The 24972-nt window shown below is 42.9% G+C and overlaps 2 protein-coding genes across 2 annotated transcripts in view; both read left to right on the top strand.

Moving 5' to 3' along the window:
- Positions 1-2862, top strand: part of LOC149437156 (myelin P2 protein-like) — a 34593-nt gene extending 31731 nt beyond the window's left edge. Inside the window, exon 4 of the mRNA XM_089660995.1 lies at positions 2675-2862. Coding sequence (XP_089517121.1) covers positions 2675-2725 — 51 coding nt within the window. The 3' untranslated portion in view covers positions 2726-2862. The remainder of the gene's footprint in view (positions 1-2674) is intronic.
- Positions 2863-11818: 8956 nt separating this feature from the next.
- Positions 11819-22577, top strand: LOC149437155 (myelin P2 protein-like). The gene is made up of 4 exons (XM_089660994.1): positions 11819-12697; positions 13510-13682; positions 16901-17002; positions 22320-22577. The coding sequence occupies exons 1-4, from the start codon at positions 12625-12627 to the stop codon at positions 22368-22370; spliced, it is 399 nt and encodes a 132-aa protein (XP_089517120.1). The 5' UTR covers positions 11819-12624; the 3' UTR covers positions 22371-22577.
- The last annotated feature ends 2395 nt before the right edge of the window (positions 22578-24972 follow it).

The following is a 24972-nucleotide window of genomic DNA, read 5'->3' as shown; positions in this document are numbered from 1 at the left end:
GTCTCTGGTACTTTTTTTTTTTAGGCTTTTTTTGATTGGGGGCAAGTACACAGGGGCCCCTATTGCCTGGGGGCCCCATGAGTTGTCAGTCTGCCCCTGTTACAGACTGACAGAAATTGAACTGAACTACTGACAAGGGGCTAGATGACTTTGCAAGCTTGCATTTACCAGGCACTTGTAGATTTCTTCTTTTCTTTCTTCTCCTTACCATTCTAATAAAGACAATCTGTGAATGACAAATGTGTAGATGGCCACTGTAGACCAAAATGCATGTGAACATTAAATTACATAGTTGAGGATTTGTAACCCTTGTCCACAACTATGCACCCAGCGAGACTTTATTTCTTGAAATGTAGTGAAATAAATTAAAATGCCTGGTGATTCTGCTAGTTCCATTCAAACTGTTTCCTTCTGTCCATGCTAGGCATGGATGCAGTTCCATTCTAGCATGGTCTGCTTTCATCTGTGCTTTGGGGATGGGAGCTACAGAACACCAAGCAGTGTACGTGTACTCCTGTGGTCAGACTGAGGCTGATACGCTCCCCCACCCAGTCCACACTTCTGTTTTGGGAGCTACCGGATGGCTTAGATCTCTGAAGAAAATTCGCCTGCCCAGCTCCCCGGTCTGTTTGGGAGCTACAGGAATGGTCCGATCTCTCCAGACATGCCTCCCACCCAGCCCTGCACAATTGTATACCAGCTGTCACTAGGTATCTCCTCTCCTGGTGTCAGGGCAGGAGCCGAGGAACGGACAGGCAGGCCTAACAATGTAACGCACTGGCTGATGACAACCACCACCCACAGACCGAAGTCCCTCAGGGCGCGGAGTCTAAGTCCCAGGCTGCCCTTCACCAGGGCCCCTGATGGTGGGGATGGACTTGACGCAGCCAGGAACCAGGTCGCGGCCCCCGAGACACCTCAGCTGCGGTAATGGCTGCCGCCAATGGCATGTAGCTGGTGGAAGAAACAAAAGAGTAGTCAGACAAGCCGGGGTCAACAACAGGACAAAACCGTACAGGACAGCAGACGAGAATCACAGGTCACAAGCCGGGTTCAGCAACAGAGGGTCAGATCAAAGGAGAATACAAAGAATAGTCAAGTCACAAGCCGAATCAGAATACCAGGAGAGTCACAAGAGTCAGAACAGAGTAATAGTAACACAAAGACACAAGTGCAAAGAGCATGTGCGGGCCACAGGCTTATATGTCATCAGCCACGCCCCTCTGGGGGGTGGACCTCAGAGACCTGAAGGCATAAAAAGGATTCCCATCATGCACAGCAGAATCCAAGATGGACGCCAGCACATGGAGTAACATAACCTCAGGGAAAAGGTAGGACCTTGACACCTGGCCCATGGAACCCAGGAATCCGAGCCTGCATAGTGGTTATGTGATTGCTTGTAAATGTGTGCAATAAAAGATACAGTATTTCTGAGACTGTTTTCCCTAGAACAGTGGTCTCCAAACTATGGCCCGGGGGCCGAATGCAGCCTTTTGCTTGCCCTTATCTAGCCCTTGGGGCACTTTTTTTTCTCCCACTGATACAAGACACTATTGTTCCCACTGACACCAAGAAGGCGGCATAATTCCTGCTGCTGACATCAACAGTCACTATTCCTCTCACTGAAACAAACCATGGGGCACTATTCCTCCCAATGACACAAACGATGGGGCACGATTTCTCCAACTTGCAGCAAGAATAGGGCACTATTCCTCACGTAATGCCAAGGATGCATTGTTTACTCCCAATGACGCAGGACAATTTCTACTCCCAATGGCCACAGTCCAGCCTCCCTAAAGTCTGAAAGCCAGTAAACTGGCCCTTTTTTGTTTAGAAAGTTTGTAGACCCCTATCCTAGAATATAATTATTACTATTAACATGCTTTTGGGATAGGCAGGGTTCACATTCACTTTGTCTAAATTTTATGTCAGTACTGTCTGTAGGACACTTTCAGTGAAGACATATCTGTGGCCCTACTAGCCCAGAATTATTTTCAGTTGTGAATACCTAGGATCCTACCCTAGGATATAGAGGTATAGACTCCAGAGAGATATATCATATTACCCCGGTACAAATCATTGGTAATACCTCCTCTGGAATATGCAGTTATACTCCTGATGCGGTAAGGTACCGCTTAGTGAATTGTCCCTGTTCGAGGTTGTACTTTCTTTAGGTTCAAATGTATGACCGCAAACCGAACAGGGGGGTGTCCGGCTTATCACTAGTACGGAGCTCTAGGAGTCACTGCACATGCTCAGTTTAGTGTGTATTGCTAGTTTGTGGTGGTGGTTTTTTTTTTTTTTTTTTTTTTTTTTCCTTTTGGGAGGGTGCATGTGATCAGCACAGGGCCAATCGGCACTGTCCAGACAGAGGGGAAGGGGTTATGCAGCCTCGTAGCACAATCGTAGCTGAATGAAAACTCCTCCTACAAGATTAACGTGCTCTGCTGGACACTTATAGAAGTCACAAGACTGCTATATACTGCTGATGAGAAAGTATTAAGCAGTTTATATTAACTAAAATAATTGCATTTCCATGTTCTTTGTACTGTGAGAGACCAGATATATTGAATGCAGGGTCCTGGGTTTAGTAACACTTTAAGTCTATAATTTTATTTTACACTGCACTAATATTTATGATGTATTTTATGTATATATTTTTTTTTTCTTGTAGATATGCAGATTTGGTGATATAAAGTGCTGTCGGGTCTATGAAAGAAAATGAAGTTTCAGTCTTTATAGACATTTAATATGCTGTGTAATATATGTTTAGTTCAATGAGCAGCTTCTTAAGTGATACATGCTATTAAACACCTTTTTGTAATATCTACGCTAATAAAACAAATTTGTGGAAATCCTCAACATTTTTCCTTTTTTCTCTTTTTAACATGACTAGTTTAAACTAAACTAGTTTGTGGTCTCGCAAACACAGAGCGGGCTCCTTGTGTACACTGTTCCAACAGTCCAGGTACTGTATATATGCATAATATTGTACACCGCTCAAAAAAATTAAAGGAACACTTTGAGAACACATCAGATCTCAATGGGGAAAATATTATGCTGGATATCTATACTGGGCAATGTGTTAGGGACGTAAGGATGCCCCATCATTTGATGGAAATGAAAATTTATCAACCTACGGAGGACTGAATTCAAAGACACCCCAAAAATCAAAGTGAAAAAATTATGCAGCAGGCTAGTTCATTTTGCTGAAATTTTCATTGCAGCAACTCAAAATGCTACTTGAGTTTGTATGGCCCCCACGTGCTTGTATGCTTGCCTGACAACGTCGGGGCATGCTCCTAATGAGACCATGGATGGTGTCCTGGGGTATTTCCTCCCAGATCTGGACCAGGGCATCCCTGAGCTCCTGGACAGTCTGAGGTGCAACTTGGCAGCGTCTGATAGACCTAAACATGATATGCCAGAGGTGTTCTATTGCATTAAGGTCAAGAGAGTGTGGGGGCCATTCAGTGGTATTAATTCCTTCATCCTCCAGGAACTGCCTGCATACTCTTGCCACATGAAGCCGGGCATTGTCGTGTACCAGGACCCACTGCACCAGCATAGGGTCTGACAATGGGTCCAAGGATTACACCCTGATACCTAATGGTGCCATTGTCTAGCCCAGGGGTGGCGAACACGCAGCTCTCGAGCCGCGTGCAGCTCCCGGCCAAAATGAATGCGGCTCTTTGCCTCATCATATTTTGTATACTGTGGCTCTTTGCCAAGTTTCAGCGGTGCGCTGTCTTCCGGCTTCTGTAGTGTGGGCACTGGGCATGACAGCCGGGTGCCAAGTGCGCATGCGCAAGAAGCGGTGCTTTTTGTGAATGGTAAGGCAGTACCTGGGACACATGACAGATCCCAGAAGCCGCCGGACCAATCACAAAGCGCAAGTGCTTCTCGCTCATGCGCACTGGGCACCCGGCTGTCATGCCGAGCGCCATTACAGAAGCCGGGAAGACAGCGCGTGGCTGGATCGAGGAACAGGTAAGATCAAACAAAAACTCTGTGGAAGTAAGAGCGGGTACCTGTCAAATTCAGGTACTCGCTCCCCACCACCCCAAAGGTCAGCAGTCATCTGTACTGTTGTCAGTCTCTGGTCATCCCTGTGCTGTCCGCAGTCTCTGGTCATCCCTGTGCTGTCCACAGTCTCATTTGATGTGTGTGTTGAGGGTGGACACTTACCTTGAAATGAACACATTGTTGTTTTGTAAGGGGAAGAAAGTGTTATGGTGAATAATATGGTTTTAATTATGTCTTTTTGTGTGAGTGTTTGTCTGTTTAGGCAGGTCACTGCGTGGTGTGGCTCTCTGACTTTCACAGTTTAAAATTTTGGCTCTTTGTGTCTAACTTGTTCGCCACCCCTGGTCTAGCCTGTAGAGGTCTGTATGTCCCTCCATGACTATGCCTCCCCAGACCATCACTGACCCACCACCAAAATGGTCATGCTGAACGATGTTACAGGCAGCATAACCTTTTCCAGACCCTTTGATGGCTGCCACATGTACTCAGGGTGAATCTGCTCTCATCTGTGAAAAGCGCAGGGTGCCAGTGGTGGACCTGCCAATTCTGGTGTTCAATGGCAAATACCAACCGAGCACTATGGTACCGGGCAGTAAGCAAAGGGCCCACGAGAGGATGTCTGGCCCTCAGCCCAACCTCATGAATTCTGTTTCTGGTTGTTTGGTCAGAGACATTCACACCAGTGACCTGCTGGAGGTAATTTTGTAGGGCTCTGGCAGTGCTGTTCCTCCTTGCACAAAGGAGCAGATACCAGTCCTGCTGATGGGTTAAGGACCTTCTACAGCCCTGTCGAGCTCTCCTAGACCTACTGCCTGTCTCCTGGAATCTCCTCCATGCTCTTGAGACTACGCTGGCAATGGCACGTATTGATGTGCCATCCTGGAGGAGTTGGACTGCCTGTGCAACCTCTGTAGGGTCCAGGTATCGCCTCATGCTACCAGTAGTGACACTGACCCTAGCCAAATGCAAAACTAGTGAAAAACAGTCAGAAAAAGAGTAGGGATAAAATGTCAGTGGCCTCCACCTGTAAAACCATTCCTGTTTTGGGGATCGTCTCATTGTTGCCCATCTAGTGCACCTGTTAATTAGTTTCAGCTGCTTTGGTGTTAATGAAGTTAACAACCTAATCTTGTACTTGGCTGACCAGATCAATATCCCAGGAGTTTAACTGACTTGATGCTATACTCTGATTTAAAAAGTGTTCCTTTATCAGCAAGATTTTAGAACCAAAAACTGTTTAAAAAAAAATAAAAAAATATATATATATATATATATTAGAGGACTTTCTCTGTCAGCAATGCTATAGAAACCTATAATGGCAATTTTTAGAATGTGCAGTGCTTTAGCAAATGTCATGCAATTAGAATTTGCATACTTTGAGATTGGAGAAGCAGCAATGCCGGCAGTTATTGACCTAAAACTGACAAGGAAATATGCCTTGTTTCCAATCTTGTCTGTTTGTAATACAATATTGCTGTGGTGTGCATTGAAAAATAAACCCTGAAACACAGTAACATTTTTCAGTGCAGACTGTAGCAATGTGAACCACTGTATCGCAACACAGCTGCAATGAGTAGAAATGTGACAGTTCAATAAAAATGTTTATATATATATATTAATTAGTGTGTGGTTTTTTTACAAAAAAAGTCAACGGAGCATATGCACTGTGTCCTCCAGCATGCCACCGGATGTGCAATAAGCACAGATTGCTGGCGTGAACGAATCCTTACTGTATCCTAGTCCTGTATGCAAGGACAATACACCCCACTAAATTCTATACTATACATTTATGATACATATATTGTAGGGGGATAGGCTCATCCTGGTATTGGCATGCATGAGACAGGGACACCCAGGAACAATCTACAAAGGTTAGTGCTGCACTTTTATTCATTTCAGCAAGGGCTTTATACTGCAAGTTCATAGCCTAAAACACAACACCTGCTTGTCTGATCTGCTAACTAAGGCCAGCTCCTGACACACAGGATGCCCCCTAATGGGTTCCCCAAAACAGGCAGCACTTGTACTTTTTTTTTTTTTTTTTTTGTGCTGTGTCAGCAGTCAACCTGGGGTCAATTCAATAGTCAAATAACTGAAAAAATGTGTTGAAATAACGCATGTGGTAAATTTTTTGCAAATGTCCATTTCACTAAGAATTTTGTGGTAAATAACTTGCAGAAAAATATCTGTATTGCAGAAATTACCACATATTTTCATGCGGTAATTTATCACACTGTAGCTGGTTGTTAAAGAAGCCAGCCGCGGCGTCCTTAACAACGGATGACTCGCCAGAGGGTGTCCCAGTGATATCTGAATGCAAACAAAACATGCCAGCAATTTTCAAATGATGAAAACCCCCTCCCCCAAAGGGCCTGGTATGGGTTTTAACCATTTCAATACCATGCAATTTTACACCTTCCTGCCCAGGCCATTTTTCACGTTTCAGCGCTCTCACAATTTGAATGACAATTGCGCGGTCATACAACATTGTACCCAAACTAAAATTTTAGCATTTTCTTCACACAACTAGAGCTTTCTTTTGGTGGTATTTAATCACCGCTGGGCTTTTTATTTTTTGCTAAATTAACAAAAAAAGCCCAAAAATTTTGAAAAAAAAACCACATTTTTCTTTCTTTCTGTTATAAAAGTTTACAAATAAATAATTGTTCTTCATAAATTTAGGCTGAGATGTATTCTGCTACATGTCTTTGGTGAAAATAACCCAAATTAGGATGTATTATTTAGTTTGTAGGAAAGTTATAGAGTTCACAAACTATGGGATAGATCTGAATATTGATCAATCCTGAAGTACTGACAGCCAATCTAATTTCTTGAGGTCCAAGAATGTCAGAATAGTACAGATATCCCCCAAATGACCCCTTTTTGCAGAGTAGACAGTCCGACGTACTTCATAGGAGGCATGGCGAGTTTTTTGAAGTTGTATTTTTTTTGTCATAATTTTTCAGAAAATGAAAAAATAAAAAGTATTTTCATTATTTATTTTTTTTTACATACTGTCACCAGTGCAGTACAGCGTCATCATATAACTGGCATGGCGGTGAACAGGGACACTGGTGACGGTATGAAAAAAATAAATAAATAAATAAATAAAATATATATATATATATAATTTTTTTAAATTTATTACATTTTTTTTTATTTTTTTTTAAGATTTTACTATGACCAAAGTAGTACAATGTTACCATAGTAACATTGTACTACCTTGGGGAAGTGATCAGTATTTTTTTTTTTTTTTTTTTTACACAATTTGCTTATAGCAAAGAATTACTTTGCTATAAGCAAGCATTTACCTGAATGAAATCGATTCATTCAGGGTTTTTTTTTTTTTTTTTTTTTGTGCTTAGCTGTGATTTGGTCACAGCTAATCACATGACATGTGCATGTGATTAGCTGTGACCATTCACAGCTAGGCACTAGTATACAATGGATGGCATGAATGAAGCCATCTATTGTATACAACTGTCATGTGACCTGCTGTGATTGGTCACAGCAGGTCACATGATACCAGCAATGGAGGCTGGTACTCAGATCTGTCATCGGCCGTGTCCGAGGTACACGGCCGGTGAGAGATCGCGCCGCTGCACGGCTCTGCATTAGCGCAAACTGCACATGTGCGGAAGCACGCCAAATGGCGTGCACCCGGAATGCCGAAGCACTTTTGAAGCCGCCAAACGGCCATTGGCTGGGCGGCTAATGGTTAACCACTTCATGTCCTGACACTTTTACCCCCTTCCTGTCCAGCACAATTTTCCGCTTTCGGCGCTGTCACACTTTGACAATTGTGCGGTCATGCAATACTGTACCCATATGATTATTTTAGCATTTTTTTGATACAGGTAAAACTTTATTTTGCTGGTATTTATTCACCACTGGGATTTTTTTTTTTTTTTGTTATATAAATGAAAGTACACTTTAAAAATTTTTGGATCTTATAAAATTTTGCAAATATTTCTTCATAAATCTTGGCCAAAATGTATTCAGTTATCTTTTTAGTAAAAAAAAAAAACCCAAATTAGTTTTATAACCAAAAATTATACTTTCTTAAAAAAATTTAACTTTTTTTTTTAAATTTATGTTTTTTTTTAACCTACTATCACCCTAGCAGTACAGTACTACGTGTGTAGTGATGAAGGTTGTTTTTTTTTTGTTTTTTTTTACACTGACTGCTTTTACACCCATAAAGGCTGTAAAAGCAATCATTTCTCCATCTCTCTGGCTGCATTCTTGAAATGCTGTGTGAGCTGTGATTGGTCACAGCTTGTCACATGGTACAAGGCTGTTGTGAATAGCCTTGTACCATGTGACCTCTGTGATCATTCACAGATTCCACACGTAGTAAGCAATGATGTCAGAAGTGACATCATTGCTTACTACCATTCATGTGATCACTGATTGGCCAATCAGTGATCACATGATCGGGACCACACAGAGGTCCCGTACAGTGATTGGTGTTCTGCTGTGTCCGCCAGACACAGCGGGCACCGGATTGCGTGGATTCCCAGGGAGCGTGCACAGTCCAAAATGGCGGGCGCCATTTATGAACGGCAACCTGTTCCTGCACTGCTCCCATCCGGCCATTTATGTACATGGGCTGGACGGGAAGTGGTTTAGGAAAACCTTACACCAAATTGAAAAAAAAAAAAACGGCCCTTAGGTCTGGTATGGACTTTGGGAGAACCCCACACCAAAATGAAAAAAAAATTGGTGTGCAGTTTCCCTCACAACCTGAAGGGATTTTGGGTCTGGTATGGATCTAGGGTGGACCCCATGCTGTGGCGTGTGGGGGGGGGGGGTGGTTTTTTTTTACACAATTTGGTTTGGGGTTCTCCTGAATAAAACCTTACAAATTCCTTATCCTCAGAGGACTTGCAAGATTTAGGAGATCAGACTGAGACGAAGGGCTTCCCTAGAATTGGTGTCACCCGGTGCGATAACACTTGGTGACAACTCCTCCGGCGATCCCTGCAGGATGGTTTGGATCTGCGGATTGAGCATAATGGATCGGAGTCCAATCCATTAGGCTCCATAATCCACAGATCCGATCCATCCTGTGGGGATCGCCGGCATGCAACCTATATGAGGTGACACCGGACCCGCTCCACTAAAAGGTAAATTGTAAAGAAATCCGACGTTCCCCGCAGGATGGATCCAATCGTCAGCTTGCTTTACAACTTACCTTTTCGTGGGGCAGGTCCGGTGTCACCCGGTGCGGCGCGCACCCCCTGCGCCTGCCTGGGGACGCCACTGACTGAGACTAATGCTTGGAAAGAGCAACTATTCAACAGAAAACATGTTGAGAACTATATCAACAGTCAGCTCTGTGAGTAGCAATTCAATCAACATTTTTGCATATATATATAGAGCAGGGGCGGACTGACCATTTGAGCACTTGGGCACTGCCCGAGGGCCCGGGATCAGTAGGGGGCCCCATGAAATGCCCCTGGTACTTTTTTTTTTTTTGAGTGTGGGCAAGGACACAGGGGCCCCATGATTCCCTATTGCCCGGGGGCCCCATGAGTTGTCAGTCCGCCCCTGATATAGAGCATAGGAACAGATTACTGGGATTATGAGACATACAGTATATTGGACTTCATGCTTCTGGATCCACTTAGCGGATTCATAAAGTGATAATATTTCGGGGCAAGGCAACAGTTATCAAAAACTCGTGAGCTCCAGTTCCCATCTCTTCAGACCCAAAATATCCACTCCAGCCACTCTGTTGAATCAAAAACAGTTGTAACAGGAATATCTCCACCCTTTACAAGGATGCAGAAAATGGCAAAAGCACGGACATAACCTGCAGGGAGATCCACAAGTCACTAAATTCACTAAAGCTTATCGCATGAGTTAAGTCAGTCACGTGATCACATATCGCAGGCGATACTGAAAATGTCAATTCACTATTGCTAGTATGAGGTATTTACCGAAAATAAAAAAACCGCTTGGTAAATACCGTATAAAAGACCTTAAAGTCAATTCACCAAAGGAAATAAATAATTAAATGCATATGGTAATTAAGTAGTGGTCCAGGCATGCGGTATGTACTGGTATTTGTCAGTACTGTCATGGGTTGTTAAGGAGTGGGTGGCCGCTGAGTCCTCAACAACCTATGAGTCATCAGCTGTCAGTGGGGTTCCCCAATGACAGCTTAATGTAAAAAAAAAAAAAAAAAAGAATTGCCAGCAATTAAAAAAATTTAAAAAAAACAGTGTTGGGTTCCCCCCTCCATCCATACCTTCGGGTCTGGTATGGGTTTTTAAGGGAACCCCCAAGCAAAAATTTTAAAAAATGCATGCCTTGGTCGATGATGTCACAAGGGGGTGGGGTCACGCACGCGATGTCACCGGGTAGCCCCGCCCCTTACATATTTATGAACTGTCAAGCTTGCGGTAGATGGTAGGAGCCAGCGTTGGAAACAAAGTTTTTTTTTTTTTTTCTTTTTCAGGGGACATTTTTTAATTTTTCTTCTTTTAATAAAGGACTTAAGGATAAAAGACTAAAGGATCAAAGACTGTATCCTGTCTTTTTTCACACTACAGGTTTTTTTTGTAAATGGGTAGGGGTACAATGTACCGCATACTCATTCACATGGGGGGGGCGGGATCTGAGGGCCTGCTTGCTGAAGGGGCCTTCCAGATTCTGATAAGCCCCCCACCCGCAGACCCCCACAGCCACCGGCCAGGGTTGTGGGGAAGAGGCCCTTCTCCCCATCAATATGGGGACAAGGTCCCCAAAGCACCCCCTCATGTTAAGGGCATGTGGCCTGGTATGGTTTGGGGGGGGTGCTCTCTCATCCCCCCCCCTTTCCTGCCTGGCTGCATGAATTGGATGAGGGTCTGCTATGGATTTTAGGGGGGCCCCATACCATTTAAAAAAAAACATTGGCGCAGGGGGTTCCCCTAAAAACCCATACCAGACCCGAAGGGCTTGGTATGGATGGAGGGGAGACCCCACAACGGTTTTTAAATTATTTTATTAATTGCCGGCAATTCTTACATTCAGCTGTCAGTGGGGAACCCCGCTGACAGCTGAAACATTAACGCATGGTTTTCACTACTAAAATAACATGACTTGATAAAATAACTCATGCGGTATTTTAGTAGCGTTTTTGAGTGAATTCAAACTTTGTTTTTAAAAAATGCTGGTATCTCGGATGCGGTAAGATACCACTTAGTGAATTGTGCCTTTTATCCTGCTTAAAGGACCAGCAAGCACATTGCACCATCTGGCCTATAGGTCTTATCATATGAAATGTTCACCATGAAGATAGGAGGCCATAGGGTTTCTTATTTGTATTTCAAATCCAGAGGATGCAGTCATTCATTTACTTAAGCTCCATTAACACTAGCAGTTTTTTTAAGCTCAAAAAACACTGGATAAAAAAATGCATTTTTAGTAGCATTTAGGAGCATTAGCATTTTATTAGCATATTACAGTACATTTAGCAGAAAAAAAGCTAGAAAAAAAGTTGTTAGGAGAGTTTTAGTAGTGTTTTTATTAGCGTTGAGCATTTTTTTCCTGCTGGCAAATTGCAGCCAAAAACATGTTTTTTTCCTGCTCCTAGAAGATGAAGCTTAAAAAAATGCTTCTAGCCTACAATAGTGTGCCTGGACACACAGGATAACACTATTTGCTTCTAGAGGCAGAAAAAAAAAAAAGCTAATAACTAGCTGCTAGGAGCTTAAAAATAAACTAGAGTGCGTGAAGCCTAAACTTTTATAATGTTTGTATTTTGCTTACTCCTGTTGTATTGTATTGCATAAACATAAATATATAATAGCAGTATGAACTGTTGCCAGACCGGGAGTATGCTGCCACAAGCGGTCGACCTTAATGTTTCATATATTTTATATTTTGATATGTTTTATTGTCTCATTGTACCTCCTCCCTTAGTTTTCTTCCTGATTTATGCAGCTCCAGTATAGCTCAGTGTATAGTTCCAACCTATACAGAAAGAAAGACCATTGATGTTGAATGTACTTTTTCGTTCAAAAAAGCCAGGAACACATCTTTTGTATGTGCCAAGCTCGATTAAACTGCCATGAATTCTCTTTATGTAACACTTTTTTAAAAAAGTCAGAGTGAAATCAGTGATTCAAAAGCACCAAAGTCACTGGATCAACATGAAAGCCTGCAAATTATTACATTTAGAAAGAGAGGTTGGTAATGACAGCCTCTCTATTTTTGCAATACAAGATTCTCAGATTACGCAGCTAATAAATAATGGATAAGCCATTGGTAGACCAGAGATTTGTACATACTAGTAACAAAACTGGTTTTCTCAGTGAAAGTGAAAAATGTAATTGATAAATGTTGCTGAGTGTGGGTGTGGAGCCACGCTGGGAAAGGTAGGTGACAACAAGCCATTTCTTGTTTTAATCTTCTCATTTAAAATACATACATATTGTCATATATTGCAGAAAAAGGGAGGTTTTTCCTGGTCACAAATAATTTGTGGTGACATCACTGGAGTTCTGCCCTACTGTATCACTTATAAGAGGAACTCCCTGTAATCTTTCCTCATTATCTGTGGTTCTCTGTACCTCCTGCCCTACAAACACCCAGAAAAGCACCACCATGTGTGAGAAACTGCAGGGTTCCTGGAAACTAGTTACGTCTGAGGGCTTTGATGACTTTATGAAGGCACTTGGTAAGCCAAATACTGAATACATTTTGTATTTTCTCAGTGCAGCTGCTTAGACTTGCAAAACTGCAAGTTGACTTTGATTTTTTTAAATTTTTTTTGTATTTAATATACAGTACATTTGTTCTTTAGATTAGCTTGAAAATGTTCAAGATCTTGCAGATTAAAGTTTGCACACAGCTGGTTTTCCTGCAGTAAGCCATAGCAAACATTCTTGAAAATGAACTCACCAAAGGGTTCTTGACAAACCTATTTGAAGGAAACCTGTGCAAAAATTTTTTTCCACTGCCTACCTTCTTTTCAAAACACAGTTTATTAGTTATTATGATCAATTGGGTTTATTACCCTATCAGTCTTAGTAAATGTGGGCATGCATGCCCAATGGCACTCTTGTAACTATTGTAAAAAAAACAAAAGAAAAAGTGGTGCGCACATAACGCTTGCCTCCCGTTAACTGACAGCTCCAGTTCTCTTTTGTTGATAAATTCCAGATTATCAACTTCACTATATGATCTACCTAATGCAATTCTATAGAACTGTGGGAGTAAAATGCAGTTGCCTTTTAGTGCTGTCAAAATAGATCTACAATAAACAAAACATTTGACAATAAAAGTTCAGCTGAAATTGAAGTATTTGTGTCATATTTAAAATTATGCCAAGGCTCAGGGCTCTCTGCTGACATAAAGAATAGAATGAATATTTTGTTTAGGTGTACACGACCCACATTCATAATGAAGTCAGTATTTTTGTTGTCCTTTCATATAATATAACTGTCATTTTATGTTTAGTGAAGCTTTTTATGTTTTACTCTTTTGGAGGTGTGGATATGGCTACCAGGATGATTGCATCTCGTTTGAAACCAGGTGTGATTATCAGTAATAACGGGGATAATTGGAGTATAAAAACTATGAGCAATTTTAGTACTACAGAACTCTGCTTTAAGCTAAATGAAGAGGTTGATGAAACCACAGCAGACAAAAGGAAATGCAAGGTGAGAATATTAACAGTATTTCTTTAACAGAATAGGGAATCAGACAAATGATTAGACAGGATGTAACTGTAACTTGTATTTTTTCCTGAACAGGTGCAAATTTAGATGCAATATTGCAAAAAAAGGTTCAGGATAGCAAAGCATGCATGTCTTGTGAACGAGGTGGTATCAAAACACCTGTGGGCAGCACAGTGGCTAAATGGTTAGCACTTCCACCTGGCAGTACTCAGGTCGTTGGTTCGAACCCCAACTACGGCACCACCTGCCTGGAGTTTGCATGTTCTCCCTGTGCCTGCGTGGGTTTCCTCTGGGTACTCCAGTTTCCTCCCACACTCCAAAGACATGCTGGTAGGTGAATTGATTCCTGTCTAAATTGGCCCTAGTATGTATGAATGTAAGTTAGGGACCTTAGATTGTACGCCCCTTGAGGGACTGATGTGAATGTACAATATATATGTAAGCGCTGCGTAAAATTGACGGCGCTATATAAGTATCTGAAATGAATAAATAAAAAGTTTTGAGACTAGTTTTGTAACAAGCCAATAGATGGCAGCACAAGGCTGCACATACAGTCACTGAGAGCGTTGACCTTCATATGTCATTGTGCCAAAAGACATCATCCAGTGTACATTGGGAGCTGTGCAACTGGTGCTATTCTGACCACGTGCGTTACCATGTTTGCTATTTCATCATGGACATCAAGTTAGAGCAGAACGTGAAATTCTGCATGAAACTGGGCAAATCTGCCACATAGACATTTGACATGATTCGGCAAGTTTACGGCAATGCTACAATTATTATTATTATTATACAGTATTTATAAAGCGCCAATAGTTCGCTCAGCGCTGTACATTACAGAGGGGTACAGAACATGTGACAGAACAATACCAATACAATGCAAAACATGAGGGGATTGAGGGCCCTGCTCTTTTGAGCTTACAATCTATGAGGGAGGGGATGGTGGCACAGGAGGAGATAGCTGTGGGGGATGGAGTGGTAGGAAGAGTGGAGGAGGTCGGCAAGTTAGCAGGGGGTGGTGTAGGCTTCCCTGAAGAGATGGGTTTTCGGGGTGCGCCTAAAGGAGAGGAGAGTAGGTGATAATCTGATGGGTTGGGGCAGGGAGTTCCAGAGGATGGGTGACACCCTGGAGAAGTCCTGGAGGCGGGCATGAGAGGAGGAGACCAGGGAACTAGAGAGAAGGAGGTCTTGTGAGGAGCGGAGTGTGCGTGCTGGGCGGTACTTGGATATTAAGTCAGTGATGTAGTTCGGGGCAGTATGGTGGACAGCTTTGTACGTCAGCGTTAGGATTTTGAATTTGATCCGTTGCGCAATCGGAAGCCAGTGGAGGGATTGGCAGAGGGGGGTGGCGGAAACGGAGCGGTTGGAAAGGTGAATGAGTCTGGCAGCCGTATTCAGGATGGACTGAAGCGGGGATAGCCAGTGGCGAGGCAGGCCAGTGAGGAGGGAGTTGCAGTAGTCGAGTCGTGATATGATGAGGGAGTGGATGAGCTGTTTAGTGGTTTTATGCAGCCTCACAGGACAGTAAGAACAGAATGAAAACTCCTCCTACAAGCTTTAACCTCCTTGGCGGTATGATTCTTTCCAATTTTTTGTGCTGAAAGCGGTACCATTTTTTTGCATGGAAATATGTAGTTTTTTATTGTAGGCTGTAATTTTTAGGAATAACTCACTGAAATCTGTCTGAACAAGAGTCTATTAAACATATGATAAAATTTGAAACACGAAATCATAAATTATAATTTAATAAATAATCATAAAAAATAATAATATAATAATAATAAATTTAATTCAATAATATAATCAAACCAAAAACACTGAAATTTGAAATACAGAGGCAAATTCACACATCGCTGAGCAAAGTCGCAAAATCGTTTTCAGTGTCTGATGACGAATTTCCCCACGAGTCATTATCACTCAATTCTGCAAGTGGTTCTGATTTACTATCGCTGCTCTAAAACCGCTTTTGACGTAAAGGGACGCTTTTTGGACTTTTCTAAGTTTCCAGGCAGAAAGAACATTCAAAATGCAGGCAGGGCACAGGACAAAGCAGTAGGGACAAAATGTATGTGAAATGCATTGAAACAGCAATAACAGCAAAAATGACATTTTTTAAAATTTTCAAATTTCCCGCCGCCGGCGGCGCCCGTACGTCCCGACGTCACAGGGACCGGAACACAGAAGCCGGATGCTGGCAGTGGCCGGAGGAGATGGCCGGGGATGCTGCAGGGGACACATCGCGGGAGCGAAGGACAAGGTAAGTGCTGCAGGGACCCCCAGAGCAGCGCCGCATGGTAAGCCCGAGTGTAGCTCGGGGTTACCGCTTTTGGTATAGAAATTTTACCCCGAGCTACACTCGGGAATACCGCTAAGGAGGTTAATCAGTGCTCAGCTGGACACTGCTAGAAGTCATTATACTGCTCTATCTGCTGATGAGAAAAGGTATTTAGCAGTTTATATTTGCTAAAATGGTTTCATTTCCATGTTCTGTGTACTGTGAGAGACCAAATATAGTGAATGCAGAGTCCTGGGTTTAGTAACACTGTAAGCTTATATCTTATTGTATTATTTATACAGTAGACATGTGCGATTAGTTTAGTTACTAATCCAAATTCGGACAAAAATTTTCATTATTTGGAGACTTGGATGTATCTCTGTATTTCTGAATCAAAAATATAACGAATTTCAATGAATCCGAAATAAATTATAAATAAACGAATTATCCAAATTTGAATTTAAAAATGAATTCAAATTCAAAATGTAAACATATTGCAATAAATACAGTAAGGTATAAAAGGGAAAAAAGGTCATGATTCCTACTTAGGCTGCTTTAGACAATAGAGAAGAATAGATGAGAATGAAATAGAATAAAATGTAAAAGAATAGGATAAAATAGAATAGAAAAAAACAGAATAGAAAAGAAAAAAATAGAACAGATTAGAACAAATATAGCCGTCTTCCAAAAACTTTAATTTTGGATCAATTTGATATGCAAAACAAATCCCAAGTATACAAAATAAATTCTGAAAACAAATTAATCTAACATACCAAATATGATGAAAAAAAAAATTAACTTAAACTAATCCGAAATGAAACGAATGTTTCAGTCTGGCATACCTCTATTTGTAAGGCAATCCCAATTTCTTTTGGGAAACCTCTAATAGTAACACAGTAGAATGCTTTTTTTTTGTATGTTACAGACTATCTTTACACTAGAGGACGGGAAATTGATACAAAGCCAAAAGTGGGATTGCAAGGAATCCATTATTACACGAGAAGTACAAAATGATCAAATGATAACGGTAAGCATCATGGCTTTGACATTTTTTATTTGTGCATTACTGAAACAGCCTAAACACTAGAAAAATATGTTTTTAATATCTCTAATACTGTTAAGAGAGGACCTCTAAACCCAGAAATATCAAATGTCCAGAGCAGTGTTTCTCAACCTTTTTGCCATCGAGGAACCCCTGGCAAAAAGTCAGAGATCTCGGGAACCCCTGAAATAATTTTCAGATCTACAGCTCACGGAACATCGGTGTGATCAGCGAGCTGTTGATATGACAATGATTATTTTTAGAAATAGCATTAAATAATAGAATACATATTAAAACTTCCTTGCTGTGAAATTTGGGCTGGCTATTTTTTCTGCACAGATGGGTCGAATTTTGGGTCGAAATTGGGATATGCACACATGAATTTCAACTGAAACTAAACAGGGGTGTCACCAGGGCAGAGCACAGGAGGGCACCAGGTCAGGGCACAGGGGTGTCACTAGGGCAGAACTCATAGGGGTCACATGGGCACAGCACAGGGCAGTCATTAAGGCTAGTTTCACATATTTGTGGGTGGTGCGGCTGCGGGACCCGCACAAAAATACCTGCAGCCGCACCACCCGCACAGAGCAATGCGGGACCCACGGGCAGGTGCCAATAATTCTAATGGCATGCCACCCACACTGGAAATCGCAATCATACTGAGAACCTTGGTTCCCATGGGGGCTGTGGTTTCCAAAAAAGTACAGGGACTTCTTCCCTGCATGTCCCGGGGCACGGGAGTCCATTCAAATGAATGGGCTCTTGTGCCCGTGCAAAACGCTGCAGATATGTGAACCAGGGGTAAGTCAAGAAACAGCTGAGTCACTAGGACAAGGCACAAGGTGGTCACCAAGGCAGAACACAGAGAGGTCACCAGATCAAAACACAGGGGGGTCACCAGGGCAAAGCACAAGGGTGTCACCAGGGCAGAGCACAGGAGGGTCACCAGGGCAGAGCACAGGGGGGGGGTCACCAGGGCAGAACATAGAGGGGTCACCAGGTCAGAACACAGTGGGGGTCAACATATCAGGGCACAGGGGAGTTACCACGGCAGGGCACAGGGGAGTCACTAGGTCAGGGCAAAAAGATGGGGGTCACCAGGGATAAAGTGCAAAGGAGTCACCACATCAGGGCAGGGGAGTCACCAGGTCAGGGCACAGAGGAGTCACTAGGTCAGGGCACAGAGGAGTCACTAGGTCAGGGCACAGAGGAATCACCAGGTCAGAGCACACAGGTGTCACCAGGTCAGGGCACAAGGGTGTCACCAGGGCAGGGCATGGGGGGGGGTCCCCAGATCAGAACACAGGGGGGTCACCAGGTCAGAACACAGGGGAGTCACCAGGTCAAGGCACAGATGAGTCATCAGGTCAGGGCACAGGTGAGTCACCAGCTCAAGGCATAGGGGTGTCACCAGGTCAAGGCACAGGGGTGTCACCAGGTCAGGGCACGGGGGGGTCACCAGGTCAGGGCACAGGGGGGTTACCAGGGCAGAGCACAGGGGGGTCACCAGGGCAGAACACAGTGGAGTCACTAGGTCAGGGCACAGGTGAGTCAACAGGTCAGAGCACAGGTGAGTCCCCAGGTCAAGGCACGGGGTGTCACCAGGTCAGGGCACGGGGGGGTCACCAGGTCAGGGCATGGGAAAGTCACCAGGGCAGAGCATGGGGGGGTCACCAGGACAGAGCACAGGGGGTCACCAGGGCAGTACACGGGGAGTCACCAGGTCAGGGCACAGGGGTGTCACAAGGTCAAGGCACAGGGGGGTCACCAGGTCAGGGCACGGGGGGGTCACCAGGTCAGGGCACGGGGGGTCACCAGGGCAGAGCACAGGGGGGTCACCAGGGCAGAGCACAGTGGAGTCACCAGGTCAGGGCACAGGTGAGTCACCAGGTCAGAGCACAGGTGAGTCACCAGGTCAGGGCACGGGGGTGTCACCAGGTCAGGGCACGGGGGGGGTCACCAGGTCAGGGCATGGGGGGATCACGAGGGCAGAGCACGGGGGGTCACCAAGGCAGAGCACAGGGGGGTCACCAGAGCAGAGAACAGGGGAGTCACCAGGTCAGGGCACAGGGGTGTCACCAGGTCAAGGCACAGGGGTGTCACCAGGTCAGGGCACAGGGGGGTCATCAGGTCAGGGCACAGGGGGGGTCACCAGGGCAGAGCACAGGGGGTTCAACAGGTCAGGGCATTGGGTTCAACAAGTCAGGGTACAGAGGGGACAACAGGGCAGGGAGCAAGGGTGTCAAAAGGACAGAGAACAGCAGGAGGGTCACTAGGTCAGGGCACAAGGGGTCTGTAGTACTGTTTAATTTCTTCCACATGCAGAGCTGCTCAGGGCAGTTTCTGGTACATGTCGGATTTGGTGCGCTGATCCCCGCCAGCTCTCCACCCTTATCTATCCCAGGTGATGTCAAGTGCCTGGGATGGACAGAAGAGGAGAGCTGGCAGGGATCAGTGGAGTACAGTTAGGATTAGTAGCAGCACATGTATTGTATGCTGCACAAAGCTCACCTTGCTACAACATTCTGCAATCAATAGCTACTGATGAGGGAGGAAAACACGCTACACACGCTTTCCTCGCCCTCCTACAGCCTTTGTAGTGATGTAACAGAGAGCAGCCTGAACTACAGGGGAGGCATCAGTATCAATGCGCCCTGACAGTACTCATGTCAAAGTCGTTTGATAAGTCGCACCCCATGACTGGCAATGGAACCATTCTAATCGGTGTCACTCAAGTCATAGAGACTTAGAAAAAGGTTCCTGCACTATTTTTGTGCAATTTAATTGTGGCTGGAGTCGCACACCAATGTCGGGCAGGTTTTGGCTATAGATACACTTTAATATATATGAATACCTCTAGACTAGAGGTTGACTTCGTTAGAAGCCTTTTTGCTATATGACCCACTCAATGTTTTCTGCCAAAAAATCTGGGCCTTTGTATAAACTGACATTTTAGTAAATGTAGATAGTTCTGCCCTACCTGATCCATGAATTCATAATGAGTACAAGGGTTTGATCAACAAGAAATTCACAATTTATTCAAATAACACACTTTTTCAATGCACAACTATTTTACTGGCAACTGGCATTTAGGTTTTTCTTTAATTGCAGAAAAGCTGCAATGCATATGAAGGAAACAGCACAGAGAAGGATCTTTAGCCCCTCAAGTGTAATAGTTCACAGTCCATCTCTTGCGCAGAGTAGACTTCAGCTGCATGTCTTCATGCAGGCATCATCATGGAATCGTTTTTTTTCCTCTGGAAGCTGTTTTTTTTTTGTAAAAGCCATCGAAGCTGCTGAATAGCCGCTGGATGGCTTTTACAGATGGCAGTAAGGGGTCGCTTCTCTCTCCCACCGCCCGCAGGTGTCTCTCCGAGATCTCCATCTCACCAGAAAACCCAGAACTGAAGACAGTGCATTTGCTGGCTTTTCATAGGGCCATCAGAGGGCCAGAAAGTCTTCAATGACGTTTATGACGCACGAAAAGATCGAGTACTATTGTCACTTCTGGTTTCCAGGATGTAAACAGCGCCATTTTTAACATGGGAAAGTATCTGATCATACTGATCTTGGCGTGGTACTTTTACTTTTGGTGTGGTACAGATACTTTTAGGACAGAGGAGAGGTCTGGGGACTAATAGGCCCCAGATCTATTCATAAAGAGTACCTGACGTACCTGATGTTTATATTCCTTGTGACAGCAATAAAAGTGATTACAAAAAAAAAAAGAAACAGTGTAAATAAATAAATTTAAAATTTTTTTTTTTTTTATAAATTTATGCCAATATGTATTCTGCTATATCATTTTGGTAAGAAAATCCCAATAAGCGTATATTGATTGGTTTGCACAAAAGTTATAGCATCTGCAAACTATGGTATTTATACTGGAGTTTTTAATTATTTACTTTTTTATCCTAGTAATGAAGGTGATCAGAGACTTATAGCGGGACTGCGATAATATGGCTGGCAATCTCACATTTTTGACACTTTGTGGGAACCAGTGACACTAACACAGTGATCAGTGCTAAAATTATACACTGTCACTGTACTAAAAACAGTGGCTGGTAAAGGGTTAGACATCTAGGGTGAACAAAGTTAAATATGCACTTAACCAGTGTTTATGTGTGTACTGTGAGGTGCCTTCACTAAGGTATGTGCTGATTTTTTATTCCCTGCTTTTCAGGGAAACAAAAAACCAGCACATTCCCACTAATAGGACAGAGCTCTGTATTGTTTACATTGACAGAGCTCGGCCCTGTCTTCCTCCTCGCTGATCAGCGAGTGCCAGCAGTCAATCATTGGCTAATCACAGCACAGCTGGCATGCATATATCCCCTCCCCGGGAGTGCCGGATCGCATAGTAGACACATGATCCTGCATAGGAGAGACGCTCTGCCTCCATATTCTTATGCGAGGCGAGCGGCAAGCGGTTAAGGAAACCTGTTGTGACAGAAATATGTTTATTACCCTGTATTGAAAGTAAATGTTAAAGCGGTGGTAAAGTCACCTTTTGTTATTTATACCTACAGGTAAGAATATAATAAGGCTTACCTGTAGGTACAGTAAATATTTCCTAAATGTGCACTGTTTAGGAGATCTTTACAAGTGTAGCAGCTAGTGACATCTACGGCACATGTGCGGGAATGACGTCATTGTGGCTCAGCCATTCAAATGGCCGGAGCCTGTGAACCCAGAAGGAAGATCGGTTGAAGATGGAAGTCCAGTAATCAGTGACAGCAGTTTATGACATTATCCTACAGGGGCCCGATTCTTTTTTGTTTTGTTTTTTTGCAGTTTACTACTGCTTTAGTGTCTAATTTATGTCACGACTTTTCTCAAACCCCTTTCAGTGCAGATCCTGATACTTAAGGCCCTTCTACTTGTCCATGGCTATTTTGCATTGTGAATACTCTAGAAAAATAACCTCTTCTATAGAACCTTGTCTCCAGTACTACTGTAAAGTCATCCTAGTTTGCTTCTGCAAGTTGCACATACTTACCTTTCTAATGCTCCTCACACTCTCTGGCCACCATGAGTTCTTCCCAGACTCATGTGACAGTGCTAGCTCCCTGAGTGGCAAATAAAAAGGACCAGCGCTCTCTCATCATACCTAGGAGTACTAGGTATTTCTTCTACTCCTGGCATTTGAACAGAGCAGTGGAAGCAAAGGAAAGGTAAATACATGCTGCTGGTGTTGGCAGTTAAGAGAACCTGTCTCTGCATGAGCAAAGCATGGGCTCACTTTAACTCTCTTTTTTTCTTTTATTTTTAATTTGACTAATATTTGTTTTTTTCCCTATAGAATTGCACATATGGTAATGTGAAGTGTCGTCGGGTCTATGAGAAAAATTGAAACTTCAGACATTAATATGCTTTACAGTAAAAGTTTAGTTCAATGACCTGTGTCTTAAAGGATTTGTGATTTTTAAAATACCTTTGACTGATGTGAATGTACAAAATATGTGTAAAGCGCTGTGTAAATTGACAGAGCTATATAAGTGCATGTACTGAATAATCAATAAATAAATATATCTGTTCAAATAAAAGAGATTTACAGAAATCCTTTACTTTTCTTTCTCACTTTCAACAACCAAGGACGTAATCTGTACTAATGACTCAGAATCACCTTGTGTTTATCTTCCAAGCATAATGAGGATTTGGTTTTGGCTTTGTGATACAGAGGTACAGCAATCTACAGTAGGTATGTTAGCATTTCATTAAATGTGATGGTCCTAAAATCTTCTGAGTTGACTGACTGGCTGAAGTTACACTAAGAGCCTGGCAGCATTTTCCTTTATTTGAAATCTTTTTCACTACTATGGCTAGTTTGCATCTATACATCACAGCTTAAACTGGGCATACACTGTACAATATTCGATCAGTGGGTGGCCCTGTCAGCTGCCTCCTGTGCGACATCCCTCGAAGAGGCCATGCAGAAAACTGTCATCCAAAAGCAGCTGCATCCATTTAGTTGCAGCTACCGTTCACGTATTTTGACAGATGGCAAGGTGGACTATCAAAATACAATAGACACAGTGGACGATTCATGCATCCACGCTGTGGAGTGCAGATGCAGGAATCTGTTAGTCTTTTTGTTCAGCCTGCAGTCTAAAGCCAGCTTTAGTGTGTACTTAGAGTGTTACTAAACCCAGGACCCTGCATTCACTATATCTGGTCTTCCACAGTACACAGAACATGGAAATTCTATTATTTTAGTAAATATAAACTGCTAAATACCTTTTCTCATTAGCAGTTAGAGCAGTCTTCTGCCTTCTATCAGTGTCCAGATGAGCACATGTTAAAGCTTGTGGGAGGAGTTTTCATTCTGCTCTAGGAGGATGCAGAACCCCTGACATCTGTCTGGACAGTGCTGATTGGCCCTGTGCTGATCACATGCATTCTCTCTCTCAAAAAAAACCCTCTCTAGCAATATACACCAAACTGAGCATGTGCAGAGTGACTCCACACAGTATGTCTTATCAGGAGATAAGAGACTGAAAGAAGGGGAGTATCAGAGAAGTCAGGATCAAACTGCCTTTCTACATAATGCAGAGGAGTAACCCTTTAAGTTCCACAGTGAGTATAACAAGCATGCTTTACTGCTAATAATTTTAAACACACCTGATAGTGTTAAGTGGTTAGTCTCATTCATGTAAACTGATACATTCTGCTGAAGAGCTTGAGCTTCTAATAAACAAAAGATTTGCTGGTCAGATCACCAGATAAAAATAAAAAAAGAAAGAAGACCTAGAAAGGAAACTAATGCAGCCACCGCATCTAAGAATTGGTAAGCTGCAATATAATAAATGTTTGCTTTTGGGTTTAATATCGCTTTAAAGGGTAACTCCACTTTTGTGGGGAAAAAGTAACAAATGAAAAAAATATAGCTTATACAATTGCTATACAGGTCATATTGTAATTGAATGCTATTAAAAATGGCCTTTCTTTTAAATCTGCAGCTGTAATTTTCTGTAATGTGACAACCTGGAGATGTCCTGAACACAGATGATGTACATAACGCCCCCATAAATGTAATTTCCTGCTTGTGTGATTGGCTCATTGAAGTCTGCACTAAGATACAAGTTAGATATTGGGCATGCCCTGTAACAAAAATTTAATTTTTGGTGAGATGCTCCCAAAGGGAAATAACGTCTAAAAAGATTCAGACCCTGCCCCTTTCCTCATTAGAGGCTTAAAAGTGCAGTAGCAGATTGATATTTATAAAATCACTCCCATTCACATTGACTTGGCACGTGGGCACAGGCAAACAAACAGCTATTTCTTCAGAATACAAAAGGGTAAGAATCTGCAGCAAAGTTTGTGAAAATCCCTGCAATGTACTGTACATAGATCACCCAGAGGAAATGTTTTCAACAAAAGTATTTAAAGAACAGCAAAGGCTGCATTTGTGTGCATTTATATGTATTAAAGTGACCTGTCACAATAGGGTATTAATCAATAAAGAAATAAATTCTTACCTGTGACGGACCGCCTGGCACCCCACCTGCTTCCTCGTCACTGGGAGACAGGACCAAGGTATTATAGCTGGGCATTGCACCCAAGGACTAGACAACATTAGCTTAGCTGCAACAAGGAACTCTTTATTGAGCAGAAATGCAGGTTTTTATACACTTCAGAAATAGGGGCAGTCCCATGAAAAATAAAAACAAATATTCTTTATTGAGCAGAAATACAGGTTTTTATACACTTCAGAAATAGGGCAGCCCCCACATGAAAAACAAAAACAAATATTACAGATTGGGATAAACATCCCACACTGATTAGATAACAAGGTAAAGTTGACACAAGACTAATCCCATCATGTAGAAACCTCCAGGAGGACTAACCAACAGACAGAAACAATAGGTGACTCAATTAACAATGGAACAAATACACAACAATAAGCACATAACACCTTAAAAAGCAGATTACAGCAAGAGACCTCAGCATTGACC

The sequence above is a fragment of the Staurois parvus genome, unplaced genomic scaffold (genome assembly GCF_062004578.1).
Source record: "Staurois parvus isolate SC_StPar_1 unplaced genomic scaffold, SC_StPar_1.0 ptg001302l, whole genome shotgun sequence".
NCBI lineage: Eukaryota > Metazoa > Chordata > Amphibia > Anura > Ranidae > Staurois > Staurois parvus.
This window is presented reverse-complemented; position numbering and strand designations above follow the sequence as displayed.

Coding starts and splice junctions, on each gene's coding strand:
- LOC149437155 (XM_089660994.1), top strand. CDS start 12,625: ATGTGTGAGAAACTGCAGGGTTCCTGGAAACTAGTTACGTCTGAGGGC. Junction 12,698..13,509: donor TGACTTTATGAAGGCACTTG/GTAAGCCAAATA, acceptor ACTCTTTTGGAG/GTGTGGATATGGCTACCAGG. Junction 17,003..22,319: donor AAAATGATCAAATGATAACG/GTAAGCATCATG, acceptor TTTTCCCTATAG/AATTGCACATATGGTAATGT.